Source organism: Eptesicus fuscus, chromosome 15 (genome assembly GCF_027574615.1).
Source record: "Eptesicus fuscus isolate TK198812 chromosome 15, DD_ASM_mEF_20220401, whole genome shotgun sequence".
Taxonomy (NCBI): Eukaryota; Metazoa; Chordata; class Mammalia; order Chiroptera; family Vespertilionidae; genus Eptesicus; species Eptesicus fuscus.
The window spans coordinates 14699915-14718053 of NC_072487.1; the positions used below are offsets into that span (position 1 = coordinate 14699915).

At 39.6% G+C, this 18139-nt stretch overlaps 1 protein-coding gene across 2 annotated transcripts; it reads left to right on the plus strand.

Moving 5' to 3' along the window:
* Window positions 1-3197: 3197 nt before the first annotated feature.
* On the plus strand, window positions 3198-6468 carry IZUMO3 (IZUMO family member 3). Of its 2 annotated transcripts, XM_028129077.2 has the most exons (7): window positions 3198-3429; window positions 3566-3640; window positions 3789-3878; window positions 4092-4109; window positions 4509-4589; window positions 5656-5746; window positions 6057-6468. In XM_028129077.2, exons 1-7 carry the CDS (start codon window positions 3198-3200, stop codon window positions 6193-6195), a joined length of 726 nt encoding a protein of 241 aa, XP_027984878.2. In that variant the 3' UTR covers window positions 6196-6468. The 2 variants fall into 2 exon arrangements, with proteins under 2 accessions (XP_027984878.2, XP_008152300.2); XM_008154078.3 differs by lacking the exon at window positions 4092-4109.
* Window positions 6469-18139: the final 11671 nt, after the last annotated feature.

The following is an 18139-nucleotide window of genomic DNA, read 5'->3' on the forward strand; positions in this document are numbered from 1 at the left end:
TGTATTCGGTCTAGTCAGATGTTTTGATTCTTCTTGATTCAGTTTTGGAAAATTGTATGTTTCTAGGAATTTAGCCATTTAATCCAGATTGCCTAATTTGTTAATGTATCATTTTTTGTAATATTTTGTTACAATCCCTTGTATTTCTGTGGATTCAGTTATTACTTCTCCTCTTTCATTTGTGATTTTATTTATTTTTGTCTGCTCTGTTTTGTTTTTCTTGATGAGTCAGGTTGTGCTTCAGATATTAAATCTCATTGCATTATACCAGCAATTTTCAAACTTTTCCACCTCATGGCACACATAAACTAGTTACTAAAATTCTGTGGCACACCAAAAATTATATAATATCTTTTGCCAATCTCACTAAAACAATAGATATATTTTTTATTCATTCACAATAGATAGCTATTGTTGTGTTGGCTGTTGTCTTTTTAAAAAATATGTTTTTACTGATTTTTCTTGAGAGAGAAAGGAAGGTAGGGAGCAAGAAAATATCAATGAGAGAGGGAAACATCTATGAGAGAGAGAAACATCAATCAGTAAGCACCCAACCAAACCCACAACTTGGATATGTGCCCTGACTGGGAATCGAACCCAGTGACCTTTCAGTGCACAGGACAATGCTCAACCAACTGAGCCACACTGGCAGGCCACCTGTTGTCGTTTCTTTATATGATAATCTAAGGGAAAAGTGGTCAGTGCTCCTGGCTAAACAGTCAGGTATTGCATGTTTTAAAAAATCTTGCTGCACACAGTTGAAAATTGCTACGTTATATGATCTATAACAAAGGCCAAACACTATAAACAAGTGATTCTAGATCTTATAAAGGGGACCTTAATTGTTAGGACTATCTAGTTGTTTTGTAAAACAAAAACATATACAACACTGCCCAAGAATATCTTATCTGTGTAAGAACCACAAACAAGTAAATATATATCTGGAATAATATTATGAAGGCCTGTTCTATTACGTAACTATTATACCATTTTAAGCTACTCTACAGATTCACATTGACTATAAATAATATCCTCTCCATGCAGTCAAACCCAAATATTCGCATAATCAATAAAAGATTTGGTTGTTAGCCTTTCTCCTCCCACAGAACCATTCTCTTTAAGCTGTTCTATCCGAAAGTAAAGTAATGGTAACTAGGAAATATCTCATTATAATGTATATTTCTCTACAAGAACAGTTTTTCCTTATACCTGCCTGCCAAATTTCTCAGCCCCCTTAGTCTTCAACTTTGGTCTCAAGAGTTAATTTAATCCCATTATCATGTGCATTTAGACCTCAGCATGTGAAAATCCTGTGAGGTATCATCTAGAGATGAGATCATCTAGCCTAAAGAAAATAAAATCAGAGCAGAAAGGCGCCAATTTCAAAGCATCAAATAATTTTAATTGCCCCCCAAAAAAATTTTGATATATCAAATTCCAAGAGATAATTTTCTATATTATCCAAGAAAATTTTGAGAGTCAATGGTTGAAGTATATAGAGTCAGACATGAGCTTGAATCCTGATTTCATAACTACTAAATTATTTGGCAAAGAGGATTGTTTCACACCTGAAAGTCTCAGTATCTTATCTATAAAATGGAGATAATCTCTCCAAGTATTGCTATGCCATGAGGACTTGCAATAATCTATTTGAAGTGCATAGCACATATCTGGCTCATGGTAGGCACAGCATTAGTGGTAGTTTTGTTTTGTTTTTTTTAACTTACCTCACAACCTTCCCTTCCATGACTCCCATACCTTAGATCTAAATTCCACCACTAACCTTTTAGTATTTCCTAGTTTCTAGGAGGGTTTCCTAGTTTCTTGGAATTCATAGCCATATAAGCAATATAGGGTGTCTCCTCCCCCCAAAATGTCTACACATACATTTATGATAGCTCTATTGACATTTATTTTTTTCATATTTAATCCATTGGAATTAATAATTATTTAAAGTGTGTATACATTTTGGGGGGACACCCTGTATATTAGAAAAGAGGTAACCGATGCTCTAAAATGTCTGCAAAGCCTCCTTAATTTCTTCAAATAACAAAGAACATTCTTATTTAAAGAGCCTTAAACTGAAGGAAACATATGTTTATTTGACTACTTTCCATGTAGGTAGCCCTAAAGGTCAGCCCATGATAACTGTGGTTATTTTCTTATATGTCCCATGCTTCATCAATACTTTCAAGATGAGCCTGCTAAAGTAGCCTAAAGGTTACTGGATTTTTACTCATCATATACCCCTCCACTGTTATTCTCGTATTCTTGCTCCAGACTCTTTATAAGAAGAATTATATGCCCCGCTGGTGTGGCTCAGTGGTTGAGTTTCAACTTATGAACCAGGAGGTCATGGTTCAATTCACAGTCAGGGTGCATGTGCTGGTTTAATGGTTTAAGGCTTTATCCCCAGCAAGAAGCATGCAGGAAGCAGATGATCAATGATTCTCCCTCATCACTGATGTCTCTATCTCTCTCTCCCACTCTATATATATATATATATATATATATATATATATATATATATATATATGAAGAATTATGTAAAAAGGTTTAGTATGGAAGGAAAAATCATCCTACAAAGATAGCCTAGACCAAATTTGCAAAAAATTTCATTTATTTCAAAATTATTATTATCAATGATAAAAATTGTATACAGATACCTACTGCTAGTTTTCAATGATACTGTTACCATCAGGGATTGGGACCCCAGAGAACTCAATATTCTGGGCTTTTCTTACCTCCACTTAGAAGCAGAGTTTTGGTTAAGCAGTCTCTGAGGTTATATGTATTTCTTCCTAGAGACACTACCACAATGGTCAGGAGGGATGTGGAAATTTACTAAGGACACAAGTAAAGGAGAAACATAATACAAACCTTTTTCTGAGATATCGCCCTGCATGGAATTCTGCTGTGTGAGCTCCAGACTTTCTTTATGTTCTACACTCAGAACTCAGGTATCTGCTCCCCAGCTGGCAGTTCCCTCTCTTAGGAATGAAGGATAAAAGTCAGGAAACAGCTGAAAATTCAAAGGGAAATGAAATTGATTACAATTGGGATGAAAATGGAAGGAAAAGTGAAGTCAAACTCTCCAGGACAAGGCTCTTATTCCTGGATTTTTGAAGGAAAGGGAACTAGGTGAACTGGTTGCCAGGACAACCTGCTGTTGGGGCAAGAGCGGTTGTGGCAAGGCAATGGGAGACCTTTGGCTGTTCCTGCTCCTGCCTCTGTCCTTGGCAGCCTTCCATGGAGTCAAAGGCTGCTTGGAATGTGACCCCAGATTTCTAAAGGATATTAAGTCATTGTTGGCAAAGTTGGTACCCTCGGAAGTCCCTGGCCGAACTGAACTGCTTGACAGGCAGATTAAAGAGATGACCAATTTAAGCTTCAAGGTCTCCCACGGGAACAAGATGCTTAGGCTGTTAGGTGAGGGAAGCTTAAGACCCTAAGAGTTTGAGGGTTAAAGGGAGAAGGGAGGCATGGAAGAGAGCACCTCGGTCCACCTAATATCCTCCACAGATATAATTCTTCCCCAAAATGTATGTTTACCTTTCTTTTCTAGCTGTTCAAAGGGTTGTCTATTTGAGAACATGGCTGAAGGATGAACTTCATAAAGTGAGCAATAAAACATGGAAAGGTGAGGTTCTGTTTCACTGTTAAAAGACTGTCTTGCCCAAGCAAATATGAGAAGAGTTCCCTTGGGAAAACAAGGCAAAACAGTCAGGACTAAATCCTGAAGGGAAGGGCCACCCTTATTTTCTGATGTCCCTTCCACCCGCTCTTAGGTGTCTTTATCCTTCAAGGCAAGCTTCTTGATGTTCGCCAAAACCTGGAATCCAAACTGAAAGAAGTATTAAAGCACTTCTCTGAAGCTGGTAATAAAATATGTCTACCTAACAACACTGACATTATGAGAGAGCAATAGGAAATGAGGGGTGAGAGAAGAAATGTAGTCTCACAGGAGAGGGATTTAGAATGGTTAGGGGTGGCTGGAGCTGAATGGATAACCAGACAAAAACTACCTGGGTATAAATATGAAGAACTCCAAGTTGATTCTAGCTCATTGGGCCTTTCTGGTTCTCTTTTAGCTTGTTCTGAAGATTGCGGTGAGTATAGTCCATGTGATTAGCTCACCATTTCCCATCTCCTTTGCTTCCTATGATCTCATCTCTTCTACTTGCCCCACTGAGAACCCAGTTCCCAGAGTTGTGGTTCCAAGAAGGAATGTCAATGACATATGACAACAAAATCTAGCTTATGAAATCTTTGATTGCTCACAGAGTTTGGAGGGGCTCAGAGGTTTCCTAAAATATAGTTTACAAACTATAGCACCCGTGTAGTTAAGGCATCATTTTCCCACTTCTTCACCTGAGATCTGACTTAAATTACGGGAGGTTTTGACCCATCAGAAACTTGTTTACTAGGGGAAGAAGGAATTCATAGATGTCTGAGCTAAGGAAATGCCATGCCATGCTCCCCTCCAATTGTCTTACTTCTCTTCTCAGTCCTGAATGAAGGTCCTGTCCTGGATTGTTGGAACTGTCATCACATCACCACCCACTGCTTCAAAGGAGAGTATTGTGGAGGTAACACAGATGTGGTGTGGCATTTTGAGGGGTCAGTGATCAAGGTAATGAGACATTCATTGATTTAGTCAACAAATATTTGTTGAGCACCTACTATGCAGTGCATGCTAATGTTACAAATACAGTAAAAGCCAAAATGTTGAACAAAATTTGTATATCAGCATGAACTACAGGCACTGGACCGACTTAAGGACTGAGAAATACAATGTCTGGACTAAAGGTTGAGAAATTAGCTAACACAGAAAGAACAAAAGTTTCCTAGAACCTAAGGGTCTAATAATAATAAAGATCACAGGAATCAGAAAACTGTGATGGAAATAGTGAACAGAGCAAACAGTGTGAGGTTAAAAGAACCTTCTATTATGCATAAAGTTCTCAAGTTACTATTTTTCTTCTCCAAAACTCACTTTTTTAACTTTATTTTATTTTTATTGTTTACATCTGTTGGGGAGCACAAGAGACTTGGTTGGAAAGCTGTAAGGAGGACATTCCTAGAAAAGGGAAGTGTGTGGAAGGCCACCTGCCCTGTTTATCAGAATTCCAACTTAGGGGAGATTTAGGGGAGTGTCGAAGGCGGTTTCCCTGATTATTCCTTGACCTTTCCAAACAAATCTGTGCATATGCAGACCCCCTCCCTCCCCCACCCCCCTGGGTGTTTACTGGAATCGTTATGCTTAATCCCTGGATGCCCTTGCCTAGAGGACAATATGAAAATGTGTCCGCCCAAAATTACTCACCCTACTGATTGTATCTAAAGATAAAAATTTCAATAAAAGCCTAACAAGGCAGGCAACCCAGGCTGCCTGCCAGGCTTCTTCAGCAGGGCCGTCCCTTAGCCCTCTCCCCCACAATGAAACTGTGTTGGAGTAATCTGTTCATGGGGCTGCTGGTCAGCCCCAGCATACATTGTTACAGATACCTCCATTTACCACCCCCCTTTGCCTACCCCTTCCACCCTCCTCCAACCCCCCTTCCTTCTGGCCACCACCACACTGCTGTCTGTGTCTATGGGTTATGCATATATATTCTATGGCTAATCAACTCACTTTCTTTTTACCCCTTCCAGAAGAGGATTCAAGGAAGCATGAGAATCGAGAAATTGGGCTATTTTTGATATTGATAACAGAAGCTGTAATATTGGGAAGTGCTTTGTTACTGTGAGTTTTCCTCCCTCCAAACACTGGGTTAAGCATTCCTTTAGCAAAGATACTACCCAATCTTCCCTCCTCCTTCCAATGGAAAGGAGGGGAAAGAAATCACTTCAAACTTGGGGATATGATACTGACAGGAAGGAAGTGAAGGGAAGTTTGATGGGGATAAAAGTAGAAACAGCGGAAACGGAGGAGGTATGAGGAAAACCTTTGGAGAGTTATCTAGAAAGGGAAGAAAAAATACAATTTGTATAATTGTTTTAGAGGGTTGGGCTACTGATATTGCACTTGGAATTATCTTGTTTCTCTACTCTAGACTCCATGTTTGTATCACTCATCAGAGGAAAATGAAGGCAATACGAAAGTCATTAGAGAATTACTTGGAGAAGAAACTTGAAGAATTAATGGGGAGGACAGATAAGAAGAACAAGCAAGATTTTGGAATCAGAAAATAAATATAAAACCATAGACAGGAGATCTTTCATGATTCTCTAAAGTGTTACTCAACTTAGAAAACTGGGAATTAAGTTCTTTTGTGGTCCTAAAATCACAGCATTTTAAAACAAATAGAACTTAGAGTTTCTCTAGTAAAGATCTTTATTCATATCCTGAGGCAATGGAATCAATGAGAGGGCAAATGCTCTACCCAGAGTTGTACAGAAAGTAATGCTGCCATGTTGCAATCAATGCACACTTAAAAAAGTAATACACTGTATGCTTTAATAAAAAATGCCTGGTTGGTAACTCTTATTAATTGCTGTAAGTCGAATAACTTTACATTTCTAAGCTGCTTTTATTTCTATCTTTTCATTTTGTCACTATTTCTAAAACTGTCTATGTTAGGCTTAATGTGACAGTTTACTTTGATAATACATAACATTTACTCTTCATAATGACATCATATGCACACACCATGATGTCCAAAATATAAGTTCTGAGTAGTTGAGGTTTAACGAGTCCTTTCCCCCTATCTCTATGCTCCAAATACTGAATTTCATATTAATTTCTGATTGTTGTAGCTGTTTCTATTAAACACATTTTTGTGTATAGTACATTAATTAGTGCTTTACATCTATCATCTAATTGAATTTTTGCAATAATCTTGTGAGTAATATTGTTATTATCTCCATGTTAGAGATGAGGAAACAGGAAATATCTAATTCAAGGTCACACAGCTACTAATCTAGGCTATGTCAAACTCCTCTAGTGGCTGACCTTTGCTTATCCAAACCATTATGATAGGTACTAACAGCTACAGTCATGCATACAATCTATAATAATAAAAGCATAATATGCTAATTAGACTGGACGTCCTTCCAGATGACCTTCTGGGAGAAGCCAGGACTGCAAGGGAAGCCTGGGTCCCTGGTGCCAGAGGGAAGCCGGAGCTGGCAGCCGAAGGAATGCCTACCCTTACATGAATTTTCATGCATTGGGCCTCTAGTAACTAGATAAATGGAGAGAATAAATATGGGTTTATTGTCATAAAATATTCTTGATCATAGATAGTAGTGGCAAAACCTACAATGAAATTAAAGCCCGGCTAAGTCTAAAACATAGGAACTTCCACTCAATTTTGTTTCCTTTTTTTCTGGAAGTTTATTTCAGAAAATAAACACCACAGTGTAGCAGCAGGGGAATAGTTTTAGGAGTCCTGCTTTATAGGTGGGTAGAATGGTTTGCAAATTGTTTACCCCTCTAGAGCTCTGAGGGCTTGCTTATTAATGCTGCTATACTAATGAAATATGAAATGAATGGGAATGAAACTGGGAGGAAAGACCTGAACACTGATACCTCTCAGTTGCTAAATTTGAACTTCATGTTAAAAATTCCCCAATAGAGTGTTATTGGCATCTACCATTCCCTGGGATTTAAAGCTCATCTCACTAAAAAATCTTGAGAGATATTTACTTCATTCATAGTATTAATTAAATTATTTTCTGTGTATTGTTTTATTTTTCACTAGACACCCGATGCACAAAATTTGTGCAAGGGGCTCGGCCCTCACAGCCCCAGCTGCCTCGGCCCTCCCAGCCCCGGCTTCATCCAGTAGGTCATCCCGAGGGTTGTCCGGACAGTCATTCTGCTGTATGGTCTAATTAGCATATTAGCTCTTTATTATATAGAACTAGAGGCCTGGTGCACAGATTCATGCACCGGTGGGGTCCCTCGGCCTGGCCTGCAGGGATTGGGCCAAAACCGGCTCTCCAACATCCCCAGAGGGGTCCCGGATTGCGAGAGGGTGCAGGCCAGGCCAAAGGACCCCAATGGTGCACGATCGAGGCTGGGGAGGGACCGCAGGAGGGTTCTAGGGCATGTCCAGCCTGTCTCGCCCAATCCCAATCAGCTGGACCCCAACAGCAAGCTAACCTACTGGTCAAAGTGTCTGCCCCCTGGTGGTCAGTGCACATCATAGTGACTGGTCAAATGGTTGAAGGGTCGGACTCTTAGCATATTAGGCTTTTATATATATATAGATTGTAAATAATTATATAAATGGGATAACATACCTGTTAGGATTTGAGTGTTTTTGTGACTCTTCATTTGCTTGAGTGAAAGCTTTTAAATTTCTTATCCTATCAATTTATCAGCCCCTCTCCACTGCTTTCCTACTCCAATCTCATTACACTCTACAAAATCTAGGTAATAATAAAAGTAATAAATAGACCAGAATATATAGAAGCAATAAATTGTATGAACCTAACAACATAACTTTGATATAAAGAAACAACAAAAAAATATTGACACAACTTCCACAGTCATCATGGGGAAGTTTAGTACACATGTCTTAGAATCTTATAAAGCTAAAAAAAAGAAATGCTAACACAATTACAGATTTCTATAACACAATAAACAACCTTAAACTATTAATATTACTTGTATTTAACTCTGTACCCTTGTAAAATACATACATTTTCTTCTTTCTAATACAGATGGAGCATTGATAAAAATTATCAATGTAGTTAGCTTAGCAGAAGGTAGCTAGTTTTCTCCTAACTAAATTCCCATTCCTCCTGGATACATGGCTAGAGTACCTTTCCCAGTCTTCTCTACAGTTAGGTGGGGCTATGTTACTGAATTCTGACCAACAGAATGTGAATATAGGAAGTGATATAGCTGATTCCATGTCTGGCATATATAAACTTAAAGGAACAATCCTCCAGCCTGTTCCTTCCCTGTCCAACGGTGGATGTCAATATCCAGGAATATCTGAGAATACCGAAGATGCCTCTGATTTGGTGCATAAATTTTGTATTTCATAAAGCTTTCAATTGAAAGCCTATTTCATTAAGCTTAAATTGAGATTTTAGAATCAGCATTACATATATACATAATATACTAATTATGTTACACAAAGGCCAAAAAGAAAATTTCAACAAATTCCTAATATATTATAAAGAATCATTTTCAGATTATGGGCAATAAAATTAAAAACTAACAACAATTGATAAAAATATTGTGTGTATTTAAATAGTAAAAATTGTATTTCTACATAATTTATGATTTAAAAATGAGAGGACAAAGCCTTCAGGCTTTCCCATTGTGTGGCTATGGTCTCTACACAGAGCTCTTAGAGCATGCTGGGGTTCCCCTCACAAAAACTTATTCCTCCCGGTCTTGGTGAAAGTATGTCTTCTGGACCCCTCCTACTGGGGCTTGAGGGAGCCAGTTTTCCTGGGGGTAGAAATACCTCATCAACCAACAGACTCATCAAGATTTAAGGGCTCAATGTCCCAGCTTCATCAGGGTTTCCTTACACATCCCATCCCAATTTACAGGATCCATTCTTTCCTAATTAATGCCCTCACTTTAACAGTAGAAACCTTACAAGGCTGGTAATTCAACTTGTATTGTAATTCAGCCAATGGCAGAATGAGGGGTTTGATTTTCAGCAATTTCATTCCTGCAACTACAGGAAATAAGGCTTTTCTTCAGCGAGAAACTCAGCTTGAGCTGAGAATTTGAATCCCTGAGCTCATCCTTTTCTTTCACTACTTTGTCCAGCAACGTAGGAGTGATCAATCAACATCAATATATTCCCTAATATTTGAAAAAAATGTTTCAAAGCATCATATACAGAATCACCTAACTTCTTGCTTTTTATAAGTAGTTGATTAGGAAAATCTAATGCGGATATTTTACATATTTCTATAAATAGTTCACACCATGGACTATCAGCGCTCTCTGTACTACTAGAACTAGTCATCAGCATCTTTACATTTAATCAGATTACAGAGCCAAGTCCAGAAATCCCAAAACCAATTCAGAAAACTCATCCTAATAATTCTGTTACTCTAGAACTACTTCCAGTATCAAAACCTGTATTAGCCAGGATTCTTCAAAGAAACAGAGCCAAAAGGATATGTAGACACAGATATGTAAGAGGAGATATATTATGAAAATTGAATCACTCTCTTATAGAGGCAGAGATATGCCACACATGAAGTCTGGGAGCTAGAAAACCAGGAAAGCCAGTGATATAATCTAGTCAGACTCCAAAGGCAGACAGCAATAGTGTTATTAAAAACCTATAATACTAAGGTATTCAATGTTAAATTCCAATCCTTTCCACATAGTCTTACTCTTTTGAAAAGTTTTATTTGAGATTCTGACTTTGGGTTGAATTCCCATAAACTTTAAACTATGATCCTTCAATCTGCACATTTTACTGCAATTGTCCACACTAATAAAAGAGAAACATTCAAATTAACCATCACTCCGCTATGCCAAGCCACGCCCACCAGCCAATCAGGAGTGAATATGCAAATTAACCCAACCAAGATGGCTGCTGGCCCTGGATCTGGAGCAAGCAGGAGGCTTGGGTTGCCCCTGGCAATGGAGGAAGCCAAGTTTCCCACCTGCCCTGGCTGGCCCTGGCCTCAGCTCAAAGCTACAAAGTTTCAATTATAGAAGATAAATAAATCCTAGATACTTCCTTCCAGCCAGCCCTGGCCTCTGCTCAAGGAGACACTGAAAAAAAAAAAAAAGAAAGAAAGAAAAAAAAGGAGGGGCTGGGACCTTGGGTCGCCGTCAGGTGATCAGGCCAGGATGGGAAGGCAGGGGCCATTGGGGGTAAGCAGACCAGCAGGGGGGCCAGGTGGGGGTGAGCAGGCCATCAGTGGGGGTCAGTTGGAGGTGATCAGGACAGTGGGGGGCGCTGTTTGGAGTGAGCAGGCCAGCAGGCGGGCAGTTGGAGGTGAGAAGGCCAGTGGGGAGGGAAAGTAGGGGCGAGCAGGCCAGCAAGGGGGGTAGTTGGGGGTGATCAGACTGGTGGGGGGACATTTGGGGGCGAGCAGGCCAGCATGTAGAGCGGTTAGGGGCAATCAGGCAGGCAGGCAGGTGAGCAGCTGGAGCCAGCAGTCCCGGATTGTGAGAGGGATGTCCGACTGCCAGTTTAGGCCCGATCCCTGTAAACAGCAGTAGGACATCCTTCGAGGGGTCCCAGATTGGAGAGGGTGCAGGCTGGGCTGAGGAACACCCATCCCTCTCCCCTGTGCATGAATTTCATGCACCAGGCCACTAGTTTTATAATATAAATCCAAAATGTAGTCTGTATTGTTTCTGGAATCACCATTATAAGGAGGGGCTGGTTGTTAAGTGTTTTTAGTGTTTTATAATACAACTAGAGGCCCGGTGCACGAAATTCGTGCACGGAGGGGGGTTCTCCCTCAGCCCAGGCTGTACCCTCTCCAATATGAGACCCCTTGAGGGATGTCCGACTGCCCGTTTAGGCCCTATCCCTGGGATCGGGCCTAAACGGGCAGTCGGACATCCCTCTCACAATCCAGGACTGCTGGCTCCCAACTGCTTGCCTGCCTGCCTTCCTGATTGGCCCTAACCGCTTCTGCCTGCCAGCCTGATCACCCCTTAACCACTCCGCTGCCAGCCTGATTGATGCCTAACAGCTCCCCTGCCAGCCTGTTTGCCCCCAACTTCCCTCCTCTGCCGGCCTGGTCACTCCTAACTGCCCTCTCCTGGAGGGTTGATCACCTCCAACTGCCCTTTCTTGCAGGCCTGGTCCCTCTCAACTGCCCTCCCTTGCAGGGCTGATCCCTCACAACTGCCCTCTCTTGCAGACTGGGTGCCTCCCAACTGCCCTCTCCTGCTGGCCATCTTGTGGTGGCCATCTTGTGTCCACATGGGGGCAGGATCTTTGACCACATGGGGGCAGCTATATTGTGTGTTGCAGTGATGATCAATCTGCATATTATTCTTTTATTAGATAGGATAGAGGCCTGGTACAGGGGTGGGGGCCAGCTGGTTTGCCCTGAAGGGCGTCCCAGATCAGGTGGGGTTTCCCTTGGGGTGTGGGGTGGCCTGAGCGAGGGGCCTGTGGTGGTTTGCAGGCCAGCCACGCCCCCTGGTAACCCAAGCGGAGGCCCTGGTATCTGGAATTTATTTTCCTTCTACAATTGAAACTTTGTAGCCTGGAGCGGAGCCAAGCCTGGGGCTCCCTCCGAGGCCGCAGCCATTGTGTTGGGGTTATAACTGAAACTTTGTTGCCTTAAGCGGGTGAGCCCGGCCAGGGTGTGTGGAAAGCTTTGCTTCCCCTGTTGCTGGCAGCAACCCTGGCCTGCTCTCTCAAGCTCCATTCTGCCGCCATTTGTTTGAATTTGTTTACCTTCTATAATTGAAACTTTGTAGCTTGAGTGGAGGCTTAGGCCTGGAAATGGCAGGTGGAAAGCTTGGCCTCCTCTGTTACATAGGAAACCTTGCTCTCTGTGGCTGTAGCCATCTTGGTTTGGGTTAATTTGCATGTTCGCTCTGATTGGATGGTGGGCGTGGCTTGTGGGCATGGCTTGTGGGTGTTCGGAGGTGTGGTCAATTTGCATATTTGTCTATTATTAGATTAGATACAATGAGAATGATCTAATTAAATTGTGTTCATCTACTAGGAAAGGTCTTGTGGGTACTTCTGTTTCTAAATGCAAACATGATACAAAATTAATTGCTTACAATCCTAATTTAAGCTTGAGCTAACAGTTAACATAAAAAATAGATACGTAAAAATGTCTTTCCAATAAGCAAAAACTCATTTATAGCAACAATGAAACAATACAAATAATTTTATTCCTGGAACAATTATATACTAAGAGCTAACACATACTACAATGTCCCAACGTTAACTCTGCACGAAGTTTAGTTCTAACATTTCCCGAGGTATACAAGTCAGTAGAGGAACATACTTCACAGACAGTCAGAGACTCTGGCTCAGTTGAAATAGAATTTTAAGACCCCATCATTCTTGGGGTTACTTTATTAAGAATTAGTGTTTTTCCAAGGGTTTTGTTTTTTTCAGGCTAAAGAGGTGAGTTTTAGTTAGCTTTTTTCTTTACTAGATGAATTTAATAATTCATTTTATCTAGAGATAATATTAAATGGTGTCAGTTAATCTAACTAAGGAATTGAAAACATAAGTTATTAGAACACAAAAAAATAAAAGCTAACTAGCAGGATATAAACAACATCTGGGTTAACACTGGAAGCTTCTTAATTTCCAATTATTAAAAGCTTTTCTAGCTTTACTCCCTTTCTTTCTGACTCAAAGAGAGGTTGTATATTCTTCCATCTGAGGCAAATGCTTTCTTTTGTGATTTACATTTTCTGACCTGCAGCCTCTTCTAGAACATTCCTTCATTATTTATCTGCCATCATCTATCTACCTCCTCTTTCTGAATACTGTGTCTTCAGCCTCAGTGTTTTCTCTTTGTTGTTGTTTTAATCCTCACCAGAGGATATTTTTTCCAGTGATTTTCAGAGAGAGTGGAAGAGAGAGGGAAAAACAGAGATAAATATTGATGTGAAAGAAACACATTGATTGGTATCTCTGTATTATTAGAAGTAGTCATTAGCCAGGGAGGAGCTTGCAACCAAGGTACATGACCTTGACCAGAATCAAACAGGGAACCCTTAGGTCCCCAGGCCAATCTCTATCCACTGTCAAACTTGCTAGAGCCAGTCTCAGTGTTGATCACTACAAATTAAAGCCTCTTTTCCTCATCCTGTACCACTTCTAATCCTGTACTCTCCACGCCAAACTTCTTAAAAGATAATTCAGTTTCCCATGACTATTTATTCACTTTTTTTTCTCCCCCCAATTCACAATTTGCATTCTGCTCCTCAACACCATAAGGTGGTCAGTAACCTCTTAGTTGTGATTCAAAGAGTTCTCTTTATTCCCTGTGTTACTTGTCAATTCTGAGACTTGTCAGAGTTCCCTCCTTAAAGCATCCCACTAGTACTAGGCAGGTTTCATTTTTATTGTTAAGGTTTTGTTCCACTTCTTCCTCCTCTGCCTACTAATTTAGATGTTGAGCATCAAAGAATTCACTTCAAATATTTTCTTAATTCACACTTGGTAGAATGCCAGCCATGCATGTGATTTCAACTACCACCTAAATAATTTTATCTCCATGTTCTTAGGCTTTTGTGTTCACTACTCCCCAAATCCTTGACCTCTACTTCTGAATACATACTAGATATATCCATCTACACAAAATACCAACTTGAAACTTAGCATGCCTGAAACCGAACTCATTATTTTAAACCGTTTCTGCTTCTATAAAATTTACCCTAACCCAGAATGTCTTTCAGTCCTCATGAAAAAAATATGTATTGAATGTAGATTATGGACAAGGCACTTGGCTAAGCATTTTCATCATTATCTTTCTACAAATCCCACAAAATTATTTTAAGCTATTTTTGAATAGATGAGAAAACTGAGGCTCGGTGAATTTAAATAACTTCTTCCAAGTGGTTACTAGGGAAATGGAGTCAGGACTCAAACAATAAATCTTAAGATTTTCTACTACCTAGCACTGGGACCATGGACACCATAAATTACTCACACGGTAGAAACCTCAATTTATTCTGGAATCCTCTCTCTCTCTTTCATCTATCCTAGCCAGTCCCTCTTCAATTAGCATTGATTTTCACTCCTAAATATATCTTAAATCTACTGGCTACTGTCACAGTCACAGCCCTTCTCTCTCAGTCTAGCCTCTCCAGGAGCCAAATCCATCCTTCCTGTTTACACTCACATGATCAGTCTAGAAACACAAATAGACTTCAAACTTCTAATTAAAATACTCCAATGGCTCCTCCACTTCTAAAAGAGAAGTATAAACTCTTTCATACAACACTATGTACACCTTAAATTTTACCATCATGTTCCCTATATAATCTCACCTTTGGCCAATTGTCTTCAAGTCTCCTAAGATTTGTGAAACATACTAGGCTTTTTCTTACTCCTACCATTCTTTGCTATATTCTTCCCTGTATTAATTGCCTGGTAATCTTTCTCAGCCTTCAAAACCTACATCTGAAGTAATCTCAATTCATAAATCCTTTCTTAAGATGGTCAGATGGAATTAATCACCCACAATCTTCAGGATGCACCACAATTCATTAGCTTCTGTAGAGCACTTTTCACAGAAGACTGTTATTAGTTTGCATGTCTCTTTCCTAAACATAAACTCCTCAGGGACCGGGATTGTACCTTGCTTATCCTTCCATTCCCAATATCTAGCATCATGTCACCAAACTATGCCTCAGCTTAAATATCACTTACTTGAGGAAGAGATCCTGAACTCCCATATTATGTTAGCATTTCAAACTACACTGAATCATTGTCCATTCTTTTTTGGATTTGTAGGAATTGGGAATAGCATATAACTATAAATTAATGTCTGATTCCAAGAGGTCAGAAATCACGTGATTTGCTATTTGTTCAAAGAGCTTGTTGCAATACCTGGCACAAAATAATGAATATTAGTTGGATGGAAGTATGAATATGTAAATGAAAGCATTGATGAATACTGTTACTGTATTTGGAACTGAGTATACCCTGAATATTCTTAATACTACCATCCAGACTTTGTCTGCCATACTGTCTATCTTTGCTTTAGGCCTCATCTTTAAAATCCCTTGCAGCTCCATGTCCAGCGCTGCCGTGAAACAATGGCTCCCTTAACATTACTGGACGCTAACACATTCCATAAAGTTCAGTTGAGACTTAGAATAAGTACTGCATTCACGGATTAAGCGCACTGGTTCTCAGTGTGAAACCTCGTTCAAGGGCATCTATGAGAAGTCCTCAGGACCTCCATTTGTACCACAGGGGAGGTTGGTTAACAATTTGCCACCAGCCTACCTTATTGCCAATTGAGTCAGAAACCTGAAAACACACACACACAAAACACACACACACACACACACACACACACACACACACACACACACACACCAAACTTCCTAAGAGTTCTCAGAACTTTGAGCATTGATCTAAATCCAGAAGTTATCTCAGAGATCAGAGATTGATGCGAATCCCCTGAGTTACCCTGTTTGTGAGGAAAAGGCAGGAGCTGAGTAAGGAGCAGCAGAGGTGTTGGTAGGAAGGTCCTTCATGGTCTTAAAACACAGAAGGAACTGAAACGTACTGAGCCTTTGCTTTTCCTAACTTCAAGATGCATGTTTTTCTTTCTCAACTTACCTAAATTCAGGGTGAATAGCAAGACTGAGTAAGGACAATAGCTGGAGGAAAGTCAGAGAATGGAAGGAAATATCTGAAGAATAGAGAGGGCACCGCACTCCACTTTATCTCAAAGAGCATGCCCACCTCCAGGTCTTTGGTCTGCATCCCCAGATGTAGCATTCCTAAAACTGCCAAGTGATTTTACACTTGTAGGCACACCATCCTCTTAAAGAGGCAACAAATTCAAGCTCCTTCCAACCCCAAGGACAGCATCGGCAGGTAGCATCCACTTTAGACTATTACGGGGCTTTCCCTGAGGCATTCTCTCCAAAGGCTTCAAGTCTTTACCAAGCAAGGCTTTCTCAATCCGCCTCATGAGGAGGCCATTCATGACTTCAGCGGAACATACTAATAAGCACAGGCTCTTCAGCATTCAGAATTCATGTTTTCTGTCATCCACACTGTCTTTATCTTACTAACAGTGTCAAAAATGTTCAACAAGATTTTCTAGTGAATCAAACACTTCCTGGGTTTATCTTTGGCGCTTTGGAAATCTATGTGAATAATACTTTCAAGTCAACGAGACATCATTTATTGAGTTGTTTCTCTAACTGATAACCTCAGACTGGTCTATGGAAACAGTCCAAAGAAAGTTCAAAGAAAAGGGTGAAAGGATGAAACCCAGACTCTGTGATACAGTGCTTATTAAAACACACAAACCCTGCTGAAAACCAACTGTATCTCCTTGAAAGGAAATGCAAGAGAAACTTGCAGTCATTATTTCTGGGTGGTATAGGTTACAAGTGATTATTTTCTCCTTTTTGTTTGTTGGTGTTTTTGATTTTTCTACAGTGAACTTGTATCTTCTGTGGAAAGAAAGGCTATTGACTTCAATATGTGGGCAAAATTTGTTCCAAACTGTCCAAGGGATTAATTTAATCCAATAGGTCGTTTACGGAATAGGTTTTACATAACCAAGTGGCCCAAATTACTATTTCATTTGATTTTTACTCTTGGTAATGAACTTAGGTTTAATATTCTTTTTCCTGTCCTATAAGTCTGGTATCTTTTGTTTTAAAGGCTTATTGTGGTAAAATTCTTTCAATGCCTCTATGCTATATGCACTCAATACTAAGTGGGAGGCTAAAACTGATAGGAATGCAATAACATTAAAAAAATAAAACATATAATTCAAGTCATTTGTATTTATTTATATTTCATTATTAATGCAATTAAAATGATTAAGCAACAATATATTTGTCTTTGATTATGAGGTACAAAAAGCTGAAAAGTCATTCTCCATCCTGAACCCTTAAGCCATTTAAGGTATTACATGCTACCCATCTACCAACACAGTAGGTGAGCTTAGGACCTGCCTCTCTTTGATTTGCCCCCTCCTCTTACTATCTCGTCAAGTGTCTCACTCTTGTCACCATAATCCATTTATGATCTTGGTATCTCAAGGATATTTCCATGTGTTTTCCTCTTTAGTTCAGACAGCACTGTCCAATAGAATTATAATGTAAAACACAAATTGAATTTTAAATTTCCTAGTGGTCATATTAAGAAGGAAGTTTTAAAGGTGAAATTAATTTTAAAAATAAATTTCAATCTAAATATCATTTCAATGTGTAATCTACACAAAATATTAGTAAGTTATTTATTAGTTAACGTATTAAGTCTCAAAATCTGGCTTGTATTTTGTATTTTTAGCACATCTCAATTTGAAATTTGATTGGAAATAATTGATCTGCCTTTATGTATCATAAAATGGATAAATGAAAATCTAAGTCCAAAGTTGCCCCAAACATGCTTAAAAGTTTTCCAATCACTGCATCTAGTATTAGTTTTTAAATGTACTTTAATTAAAGTTAAATAACATTAAAAATTCAGTTTCTCAGTCATACTAGCTATATTCCAAGTGC